Source organism: Podarcis muralis, chromosome 16, assembly GCF_964188315.1.
Source record: "Podarcis muralis chromosome 16, rPodMur119.hap1.1, whole genome shotgun sequence".
NCBI classification, from domain to species: domain Eukaryota; kingdom Metazoa; phylum Chordata; class Lepidosauria; order Squamata; family Lacertidae; genus Podarcis; species Podarcis muralis.
In genome coordinates, this window is record NC_135670.1 from 22,293,582 (window position 1) to 22,305,670 (window position 12,089).

General features: G+C 49.1%; 1 protein-coding gene across 1 annotated transcript in view; it reads left to right on the plus strand.

Annotated features, from left to right (window-relative positions):
* The window catches only part of CCDC60 (coiled-coil domain containing 60), a 51,244-nt gene that overhangs the window by 21,627 nt on the left and 17,528 nt on the right, over window positions 1–12,089 (plus strand). Inside the window, exon 3 of the mRNA XM_028709267.2 lies at window positions 893–972. Coding sequence (XP_028565100.2) covers window positions 893–972 — 80 coding nt within the window. The remainder of the gene's footprint in view (window positions 1–892; window positions 973–12,089) is intronic.

Below are 12,089 nucleotides of genomic sequence, written 5' to 3' on the forward strand. Positions count from 1 at the left end.
CCACTTGTTTCTGGAAGATGTACTGTAGTTAGGGTGTGCCTGTCATATCTCAACAAGGATGCTGATCCACAAAACAAGGGCAGCCACACTGAAAGCCCTGCTCCAAGTTATTGCAGAGCAAGCTTCTGTGATCTTTGGAACTTGCAAGAGATCTCCTGGTGTCAGGCGGCAGAGGATCCAACCCCCACGGCAGGTTGCCAGGAACGGATAAGAAGGAAAAATTCTTACCAACTGCTTTTTATTCAGTATTCACAGAGAGAGGCTTGGAAATGCAGCCTCTTGGAATAATCGCGTTGCCCTGAGTGACTCTCTACCTCCTCCTTCTCTCATGCATCATTGCTACAAGTGCTGAAAAGTGCCCTCTGTCTTTGAGCTCTTTGCTCTCTTACTTTCAATGCCCACCAGGTTCTGGGAGAGTTGGGGTCTGGAATGCTTTCTAAAGACATTGAGTTTGTCATCTGTCCCCTCTCTGGAGCTTCTTCTTCCTCCTCTCCCAGCTTTTCCCCAGCTTTTTCCCTCATCTGCCTCTGAGCTGTGATCTCCCTCAAACCCCTGTTGTGATTCTGAACTGTCTTCTTCTTCACTGGAAGGGTCAGGATGGGGAGGCGGTCTCCACCATTCCCCCTCTGCCCAGTCCCTAACACCTGGGGGTATAAAGGATAAGGCAGTCCCTCAATTAGCCTGTGATTTGAGCTTTAGGCTTAATGCCACCAAGTGTATCACACAGCCACAGTTGCCAGGGAGCCATGATGGGTTGCCAATAGGGATCTCAGAGATTACGGGTTTCCCAAAGGCCTCTGGTTGGGTACCCGTGAGAACGGAACAGTGGGCTAGGTGCTCCTCTGGCCTGATCCATCAAAGGGTCTTCTAACATTACGTTCCATGTCTGCAGGAACCTGAGAAGAAGCTCCTGCCTTTTAGAAACTTAGAAAAGGACCTGAGGACCCTCCATAAAGACCTTGCACACACAAGGTAGGAAGGATGGCGCGATACCGTACGTCAACGTCTAGCGAAATTGTTGATCTGTAGCTGCAAACGCAGGAATCCCTGCACTCTACTCTTGGTTTCTGAGCTCATTCCCAGATGTGCTTTATCACCCTTGTACTAGCCACAGGTTTTGAACCTGACTTTTCACCCTCTTATTATCAGAGATATTGGGCGCTATCCGTCTAAATAGATCTGCCAGCACAAGGATTTCTGCTTGAGCAACAGAGCTGCCCTGCCTTCTCTTGCGCCTCAAATCTGCTTTGGAGGGTTGAGGAAACCTCCAGAACAGAATTAGCAGTGTAGGAAGCTTCCTGAAAACAAATCAGGCCACTTGTCTCTTCTAGTCCTACCTGGAGATTCCAAGGATTGAACCTGTGATGTCCTTGCATGCAAGGCAGATGCTCTACCTCTGAGCTACAGCCCTTCACTATACTAAGTCAGATCATTGGTCCATCCAGCTCAGAACTGTCCTCCCTGACTGGCAGTGGCTCTCCAGGGTTTCAGGCAGGGGGTCTCTCTCAGTCCTACCTAGAGATGTTGCAACTTTCTTCATGCAAAGAAGATTCTCTGCAGTTGGTTGATGGACACCCCCCCCCCCCGCACACTGAGTCATGGCCCTCCCATTTAGGGGGAACACAGGGAGGGGGAGGAGTTCCCTTGCACAGCCAAAAGTCCTTGCTCTAGTGGATAGCTCAGTTGGTTAGAGCGTGGTGCTGATGGCTCCAAGGTTGCAGGTTCGATCCTCATATGGGACACTTGCCTATTCCTGCATTGTAGGGAGTTGGACCAGATGAACCTCAGGGTCCCTTCTGACCCTACAGTTCTATGATTCTATAGTGGCTCTATTTAGTTAGATGCAGCCCATTGAGTTGTATTGAGTGTTTGTCATACTGATCCACTGAGACTAAAAGGCATGACTAACTTAGGCCCATTGATTTCAGGAGGTCTAGTCTCACTAGAACTTAACTGGATGCAACCTAATGTCTGAGATGTCCTCAAACGATAGCAGCATTCTGGACTAGATGGGCCACTGGCTCCTTTTATGTTTTTAAGTGCTTATAATAGGGACGTGGATCACACTGTGATCTAAACCACTAAGCCACTTGGCCTTGCCAATCAGAAGGTCAGAGGTTCAAATCTCTGCAACAGAGTGAGCTCCCGTTGCTCTGTCCCAGCTCCTGCTAGCCTAGCAGTTCGAAAGCATGCCAGTGCAAGTAGATAAATAGGGACCGCTGTGGTGGGAAGGCAAATGGCATTTCCATGGGCTCTGGTTTCTGTCATGGTGTCCCATTGTGCCAGAAGCGGTTTAGTCATGCTGGCCACATGACCCGGAAAGCTGTCTGTGGACAAACGCCAGCTCCCTTGGCCTAAAAGCAAGATGAGCACTGCAACCCCATAGTTGCCTTTGACTAGACTTAACTGTCCAGTGGTCCATTACCTTTTTACCTTTATATTGGTGGGAATTTAATATGCCATCATAGATTTATAGAGTTGGGACCATCTTGTCCAGCAGCCCTGCAACACAGGAATCTTCCACCCAACATGGGGCTCGACCCATGACCCTGAGATTAAGAGACTCAGGTGCTACCTACTGATGTTCAGGCTTATGCGCAGGTGGCAAAACAGACCATCTCATGTTCTGTTTGGCTGGTGCATGCATTGGTTTCTAAAGCAGAGAAATGCCATTTAAGGGGGGGGGGGAGTCACAAATGAAGTGGCCTCCAGCGACGACACTTTAAAATTGAGCAGAGGTGGCTGGAACTGTTGGAAATTTCCATTTGTATGCTTGATTCACGTGATGGCTCCTTTGGTCTTCATATGCTCATTAATTTGAATATCAGACTTTTGCAGCGAGAACATCAGCGGTGGGTGCAAAAGCCATGATTTACCGCTTGCGGGGTTTAGCAACAGCCCGATGCAAAATGAACGCTGACAAACGATCGCTGCCAACCGCAGAAGGGCGCATACATCCCCAAACTCACATTCTCATCCAGAGTGGCATCTTTCAAAAGCAGTTCCGCAGAGAACAGACAGTAAACAACAGAAAGGAGGCAGGTGCTAGTTAATCTTAGGGCAGTTGTGCCCAGGCAATTTGTCCTAATTCTTTTGGCTGGCTATTTCAGGTCTCCCTTGCGCTAGGTTTCCTCAAGACATCACATGAGGCATTAGAAGTACATGTATTCTGAGCACTGGGGAGATCAGGAACAGAACTATGTTATCTTTGAGCAAGAAGATAGGAGAAGCAGCTGGGTGACTGGGCTTTTGCTGAAAACGTTATTACAAACATCGGGTGAGACCTTGGTGGTAATATCGCCACTGGAGGCTGCCTTGTTGGTGTTGACCCACGGCAGGGCCTTTTCAGTGGTGACTCCCCAGTTGCAGAATGGCCTCCCCATGTGAGGCACGCCTCTCTCCATCATGATCAGCTTTCAGGAGGAATTTGAAAACAATTCTGTTCACCCAGGCATTTGGTGGCTGAAGAATACTGTTCCTGGCAACCCTGAGATCATTGGCTAGAATAATGTCTTTAGTTATAATTGTTTTTTGTAATGTTTGAATCTGTTTTAGAGTGTTTTTGCTTCATTTTTATCTCCATGTTACCTGTTTGCCACCCTGAGCTCCTTGAGGACAAAGAGCAGGGTACAGATTCAATCCCAACAAATAATAACTCTGTTTTGATTAATTCCTTAATTCCTTACCTTTGCCTTGAGGCAGTTTTCAAACGTCCCATGAAAAATGCTAAAAACAGTTTTGAAAGCTGTACAGAAATCCAGCTGAAGATATACATTAAAAAACAATGCAAAGAAAGGAGTACCTAAAGCAGAGACCTTTTCATCCTGCTGGAAAATCTTGTCGGAACGAAAAGGTCTCCAGTTGTTTCCTGAAAGTAATGTTTCCTGATGTGAAGAGGTCTCTTTTACCAGCAACCGTTGGTTCCTATACAAGGATGCAAATTCTTCCATTTTCCGATGATAAATGAAAGCTAGAAATGTCAGCTTCCCTAAAGAGGCAGATCCCAGGCAGGTAAACAACAACAATTATTACTGTATTTTTCGCCCTATAGGGCGCACCGGCCCATAGGGCGCACCTAGTTTTTTTTGGGGGGGGGAGAAATTTTTTTTTTCCCCTCAAGGCTCGGGGCTGGGGTGGGGGAAGCCCAAGCTTCCCCCGACCCCAGCCCCCAGAACAGACTGCTATCTGCAAGCCTTGGGAGCCTGGAGGGAAGTTGCGCCGGGCTCCCAAGGCTTGCGGAGAGCTGCCCGAAGCCTGGGGTGCACCCCGCTGCACTCCCCGGGTTTCGGGCTGCAGGCTGCTATCCGCAAGCCTTGGGAGCCCGGCAGAAAATCATGCCGGGCTCCCAAGGCTTGCGGATAGCTTCCTGAAGCCTGGAGAGTGAGAGGGGCCCTTCATATTTGGAGGGGGGAAAGTGCGTCCTATAGGGCGAAAAATATGGTAATTACATTTGCATCCCACCTTTCCTCCAAGGAGCTCAATCACGGTGGAGGGGAGGGAATAGTTCTCCTCACCATTTCATCCTTACAACAACCCTGTGAGGTAGGTGAGACTGAAAGTGAGTGACTGACTCCAAGGTCACTCAGTGAGCTTCATGACCAGGGGTAGGCAAACTAAGGCCCGGGGGCCGGATCCAGCCCAATCACCTTCTCAATCCGGCCCAGGAGTCAGCATGTTCTTAAATAAGTAGAATGTGTCCTTTTATTTAAAATGCATCTCTGGGTTATTTGTGGGGCATAGGAATTCGTTCATTTTTTTCCTTCAAAATATAGTCCGGCCCCCCACAAGGTCTGAGGGACAGTGGACTGGCCCCCTGCTGAAAAAGTTTGCTGACCCCTGTAATATGACCGAGTGGGGAACTGAACCCTGGTCTCCCAGGTCCTAATCCAACGCTCTAACCACTACACCACCTTGGGCACGTCATTGCTGCTTCTGACCCGGTCCATCATCAATAGTGTTCTGGGGAGTGAGGAGACGGCCCCTGAACTTGGCTCTGCTGGCTTTGACCAATAAGGTTTTTAGTCCAAAACATCTGAAAGGCTGCTAAGGTCAATGTATCCCAATCCCTACACTGTTGAGGATTTGACAGTGATACACTCCTCAGCTCGCGGCATGAATCACAGGTAATTAAACTGAAATGCCAGAGAAGACTGAGGCCGTTGAAATTGCCTTTAAAAGCTTTATTAACACAACCCGCAACATTATAAAGTAACTGGGGGGGGGGGGAGAGAGAAAAATGTCAGCTATAGACATAGCACAGGATTTGTAAGCAAAAGACCATGGGCAGGCTTTCCCATTTCCCCTCTCCTTGCAGAGAAATATTTGAGGTCAATTTGGGAGAGTCAAAACGGCTTCAGGATTGCTCTCCTGTACTATTTCAGACAGGTCGGCAGTTCGAATCCCCGCGAGGGGGTGAGCTCCCGTTGCTCGGTCCCAGCTCCTGCCAACCTAGCAGTTCAAAAGCAAGAGCTGATGAAATCCGATTTCATGTTTAAAGTGCTTTTAGCTTCCTGGACAAAGGGACGCGGGTGGTGCTCTGGGTTAAACCACAGAGCCCAGGGCTTGCTGATCGGAAGGTCAGTGGTTTGAATCCCTGCGACAGGGTGAGCTCCCATTGCTCGGTCCCAGCTCCTGCCAACCTAGCAGTTCGAAAGCACGTCAAGTGCAAGTAGATAAATAGGTACCGCTCCGGCGGGAAGGTAAACGGCGTTTCCGTGCGCTGCTCTGGTTTGCCAGGAGCCGCTTAGTCATGCTGGCCACATGACCCGGAAGCTGTACGCCGGCTCCCTCCGCCAATAAAGCGAGAAGAGCGCCACAAACCTAGAGTTGGCCACGACTGGACCTAATGGTCAGGGGTCCCTTTACCTTTACTATTTCAGACACATGGTTTATATATTTATGTATGTATTTGCCGTGTAGATTCATGAACATATGATTTATATATATGAGACCTTAGAATTCCTATAACAGCAGCATCACAGATAAGGCACTCAAAACGCAGAGACTCAAATCGCGGGATTCGCAGGCATGGACCTGATGTATTCATTCTGTTCTCTGCTAACCTCCAGGCTTAAGACACTTCCTGCTCCTTTGCCCTGTGCCAAGCTGTTAACACTGGTATTCTGCCAGGCCTCAACTCCCTCTTTCTTTCTTTCTTTCTTCTTTCTTTCTTTCTTTCTTTCTTTCTTTCTTTCTTTCTTTCTTTCTTTCTTCTGTTCCTCTTCAGCCCACTGCTTTTCAGCCTCGGCTGTTGTAAGCCCCTGTTTGTACTCTGCAAATTCCCTCCTCTCCCAACGCTAGCATATCAGCCGGAGCAGATCAGGCTGTCGGTGTGGCCGTGATCGTGGCCGGAGATACGATGAGCACCTGCAGCACAGAGAGAAAGAGAGAAATTGTGCCGCCGCTTGGGGACTTTGGCATTACCTGCCAACGCTAGACTTCCTCTGCAGCTAATGCCTGGTAATGCCAGTTGCTTGGAAACAGGTGCTCTGTTGCCTCGTATCCTAGGCTTCTTCCCTTTTTTGCCATTTGGCAGCCAGCGCTCTAATTGGCATGCTTCTTGCGTGGTCACGGCTGGAGGTTTGCAAAATTCTGTTCCAGAAAGAAAGAGGGGAGAAAGAGAGTGGATCTGTGTTGGGGGGGGGGGGAGACTTTCTTTCTCCATGAATGACAGCTCACGTTAATTAGACAGCAGACCTGAGCAGACAGGGAGCAGAGTGTCTGGATGGGTGGAATATTACCTACGCCATCAGTCATGAAAGGAAAGCGCTATTTTCTGGGCCCAGCAACAGCACTGCATCTCCCAGTTGAGCACCCGCGACGCAGTTTGCCCTGGAGTGGAACTCTGTAAAGAACATAAGAACATGAGGAAAGCCTGCAGGATTAGGCCAATGGCATCTAGTCCAACATCCCGTTCTTGCAGTGCAGACTCTATAGTCGTTGGCATTGTCTTGTGAGACAATAGAGTGCGCCTACGGGGGTGAAGCCAAACTGCTGCAATAGCTGCACCAAAGTGCAAGCCTGGGCAGTGTGTATGGTTCTGGGGGTGCCCAGATGTGGTCTGGGGATGCACAGATGTGGTCGCTAAGTGTGTAACTCCCTCCCCTCGGAGGTGAGTCTGACACCTTCATTATACTGTTTCTGGCGAGTGCTGATAACACACCTCTTTACCTAGGCTTTGGACACTTGAGGTGTGTTATTTTGCAATTGTCAGTTGTTTAAACCTGCTTTTAATACTGTGTTTTACTGTTGTTTTACTATTGTTCGAATCCCCGCTACAGGGTTAGCTCCCATTGCTCAGTCCCTGCTCCTGCCCACCTAGCAGTTCAAAAGCACGTCAAAGTGCAAGTAGATAAATAGGTACCACTCCAGCGGGAAGGTAAATTGCGTTTCTGTGTGCTGCTCTGGTTTGCCAGAAGCGGCTTAGTCATGCTGGCCACATGACCGGAAGCTGTACGCCGGCTCCCTCAGCCAATAAAGCGAGATGAGCGCCGCAACCCCAGAGTCGGTCATGACTGGACCTAATGGTCAGGGGTCCTTTTACCTTTACCTTTACTATTGTAACCTGCTCTGGGACCTCTGAGTGAAGTACGGGTCAGTAATAATAATATTATTAATAATAGTCGGATCGTACCCTTTGATAAGTATGTTTTCACTCCTGCTTCAAATAAATGCATCTGGCCTATTCAAACTCGACTCCTTTGTTATTCCATGTTACAAATTTACGAATAGATCAGCGGGGCGGTCAGACGTTTTAAGATAATTATACGCACATGATGTTGTATTAAGCATGAAAGCGAGCACCTCGTCAGCCTGCCATCCACCTGGTTTGCTGCCAGGTCATTTTTATTTTGGTACAGTACAAACCTGACCTTTATCTATATTAATTTAATCCTATAAAGGAACCGGAGCATTCCGACGAAAATGATTAGCACTCAAAAAGGCGGCGGGGGGGTGGGGGGGTGGGAGAAGCTCTCTCAATTTTCCCAGTGACGAAGTTATTAGTTTACAAGAAAGGCATGGCCTTTGTCGGCAAGGTGGCGGAAAATCCGTGTTGTGACTTCCAGCCGGCTGGAGCTCAATTACTGTAATAAATGCATTCCAAAGTTCATCTCAAATGCATTTGCATTTTAATGAATGATTCTTACCTACTCGTCAAGTTGGCGGCAGAGGCTAATTTTATTAAGTTGCTGCATAAATACGATGCTTTTGAAACGAGGATTTAAATGGAAAGGTATTTGCTTTGCCCCCCACCCCACCCCTTGTGTGAAAATGACTAGCCCTTGTTTGTGCCACCTGCCAGAGACAGTGCAGAATGTGTGTGTGTGTTGAGAGATAGAGGTAGAGAGAGAGAGCTGTCAGAACATAATGCTTGCCTGGTAGAGACAGGGTAGAAATTCAGTTCGGTTCTGATTTGCAGTTTCTGAAACAATATGTGAACTGAAACACAGTCATCGTTCAAAATTGATGGTTGCAGTCCCCGTCGCAGCAGCACCCTTCCTGGGTGGATGCAACTGCTGAAGTTTAAGGAACAAGCAAAGCAAAATTGCATGAAACGGTATACCTATATTTGGAGAAAACGACCCTTAAATTCTGCAGAATTTCGATGAGGCTTTTTAAAAGCAAAAATAAAAAAGCATCAGAAGCTGCTATGGAATTGTGGAGAACTAAACTTAAAAGGTTACAAACATGAGCCTGACCAAACTGCGGGAGGCAGTGGAAGACAGGAGTGCCTGGCGTGCTCTGGTCCATGGGGTCACGAAGAGTCGGACACGACTAAACTACTAAACAACAACAACAACAAACTTAAAAGGTTAAAGCTATGGTTTTCCCAGTAGTGATGTCTGGAAGTGAGAGCTGGACCATAAAGAAGGCTGATCGCCGAAGAATCGATGCTTTTGAATTATGGTGCTGGAGGAGACTCTTGAGAGTCCCATGGACTGCAAGAAGATCAAACTTCTCCATTCTGAAGGAAATCAGCCCTGAGTGCTCACTGGAAGGACAGATCATGAAGCTGAGGCTCTAGTACTTTGGCCACCTCATGAGAAGAGAAGACTCCCTGGAAAAGACCCTGATGTTGGGAAAGATGGAGGGCACAAGGAGAAGGGGACGACAGAGGACGAGATGGTTGGACAGTGTTCTCGAAGCTAATAGCATGAGTTTGACCAAACTGCGGGAGGCAATGGAAGACAGGAGTGCCTGCCGTGCTCTGGTCCATGGGGTCATGAAGAGTCAGACACGACTAAACGAGTAAACAACAACAACAAACTTAAAAGATTGGAAGTGGTGTGTGAAATGGAGAGCTTCCGTACAGTTGGGAGACTCGGGACAGATAAATGAAAGTATTTCTTTATTCAACGCATAGTTGAACTATGGAACTCTCTCCCGCAGGAGGGAGGCATAGCCAACCAACTTAGGTGGCTTTAAAAGGCGATTGGACAAATTCAGAGAGGGCAGGGCTCTCATTGGCTGCTAGCCACAATGACTGTGTTTCTACCTCCACTGTCAGAGGCATACATTTCTTGGGTTGCCATATTTCCAAAAGTGAAAATCCAGACACAATAATTGTTGGACTTTTGCAGAATCTGAAAAAGAAGTTTTGTGTTTACTGGGAATGATATATAATGAATTGAAAAAGATGTTTAAAATAACATTTGTAAAAAACAACAACACCAGAAGCTTTCTTTTTGGGAGTTATAGGAACAGAACAACTGAAACAGTATAGAATCTTATTCATGTATGCGACCACAGCAGCAAGAATTTTACTTGTCCAAAAATGGAAAGAAGACGAAGTCCCAGGAATGGATACAAAAACATATGGAATATGCAGAAATAGCAAAACTTACCAGAAAAATAAGAAAGCAAGATAACAGGCTTTTCATAAAAGCATGGAAATGGTTTATTGGATATTTACGAACAAACTGTAAACAGATAAGAACATTGGCAGGATTATTGTAATAACCTGCAGTTTCGTAAGAGTATGTACCGTATTTTTCGCACCATAGGACGCACTTTTTCCCTCCTAAAAAGCAAGGGAAAATGTGTGTGCGTCCTATGGAGCGAATGCAGGCTTTCGCTGAAGCCTGGAGAGTGAGAGGGGTCGGTGCGCACCGACCCCTCTCGCTCTCCAGGCTTCAGGAAGCTATCCGCTAGCCGTGGGAGACCCAGCTCTCCCACGGCTAGCGGAGCGCTGCATTAATCCCGAAGCTTGGGGCATGCGGAGCTCAGCGCGCCCCAAGCTTCTGGGTGCCGGCAAGGTCTCGCTAGCCCTGGGAGAGCCCCGCGACGTTGCGTGGCTCTCCCAGGGCTAGCGAAGTGCCGCGCTAATCCCGAAGCTTGGGGCGCGCGGAGCTCAGGGCGCCCCAAGCTTCTGGGTGCCGGCAAGGTCTCCGCTAGCCCTGGGAGAGCCCCGCGACGTCGCACGGCTCTCCCACGGCTAGCGGACCGCTGCGCTAATCCCGAAGCTTGGGGCGCGCGGAGCTCAGCGCGCCCCAAGCTTCTGGGTGCCGGCAAGGTCTTGCTAGCCCTGGGAGAGCCCCGCGACGTTGCGTGGCTCTCCCAGGGCTAGCGAAGTGCCGCGCTAATCCCGAAGCTTGGGGCGCGCGGAGCTCAGGGCGCCCCAAGCTTCTGGGTGCCGGCAAGGTCTCCGCTAGCCCTGGGAGAGCCCCGCGACGTCGCACGGCTCTCCCACGGCTAGCGGACCGCTGCGCTAATCCCGAAGCTTGGGGCGCGCGGAGCTCAGCGCGCCCCAAGCTTCTGGGTGCCGGCAAGGTCTCGCTAGCCCTGGGAGAGCCCCGCGACGTTGCGTGGCTCTCCCAGGGCTAGTGAAGCGCCGCGCTAATCCCGAAGCTTGGGGCTTCGGGATTAGCGCTCCGCTAGCCGTGTCTAGGCTGCGGATAGCAGCCTGCTTCCCGGAGCGCCGGGCGCCCTGGAAGCAGAGCTCCAGGCGCTTCGGGAACACACCCGCAGCGTGGGGAGCCTTGCAGGAATTCCCCACAGGGCTCCCCACGCTGCGGATAGCAGCCTGCTGCCTGGCGGGTGGGGCGCCCTGAAGCAGAGCGCCCCTCGCGCCAGGCATACATCCGCAGAGTGGGGAGCCTCGCAGGAGTTCCCCACAGGGCTCCCCACGCTGCGGATAGCAGCCTGCTGCCTGGTGGGTGGGGCGCCCTGAAGCAGAGCTCCCCGCCCGCCGGACAGACATCGGCCAGCCCCACAAGCTTGGGGGACAGCAGGGAGGCGCAGCGCCACTATCCCGCTGTTCCTCGACCTGGTTCGGTTTCCCTGACCTGCTTTTGGGGGGGAAATAAAGGGGAAATTTTTTTCCTTTATTTCCCCCCCAAAAAACTAGGTGCGTCCTATGGTCCGGTGCGTCCAATCGTGCGAAAAATACGGTATTTAAAGCAGATGAATAAGTTAATTTGGATATGCAGAAAATATTAAAAATAAATTTAAGGAACAGCAGAAAGAGGGAGAAGGAAGTCAAGTTTTGAAATGTTAAAACGACAGTAAAATTATTGAAATGCATAAACCTGAAAGTCATAAATAAAATAGTTTTTAAAAAATGGAAAAAAGAAGTTTTTGAGCTTTTTTAAAGGAAATTTGCCAAAATCTATGCATTCCAACATGGGTTCCCATACGTCTGGAATTCCACGGGCATTACAGGCAGACGGAGAATCACCTTGAGATTCAGAAGCGCCATTTGTTAAGTGTCTAGTAGCCTTCGAGTAGTTTTAATACATTGCTAGGAAGGAAGAGGGTGTTCTGAACCCGGTTGCAGCCATTACTTTAGGAGGTACGCGCGCAATGTTTCGGGAGATGGATGGGCTTGTCTGATTCGGACGGGGTAGAAATATGTTTTGCACGCGGACTGCAGAACAACTTGTCGTGATGGCAGTGAGCGCTTTGCGTTGTCTGTCTCGTCTGTCATCCGACAAAAGACTTCTTTTAAAAATAGAAAGGGGGAGAGAGAGAGAGAGAGAGAGAGAGAGAGAGACGAAAGAAATCTTCTACTGCAGTCTCATAGCCAATGCAAAATTCAACTGTCTTCATCTCTCTCTGAACCACAAGCCTTTATTTGCCTAGAATCTGGG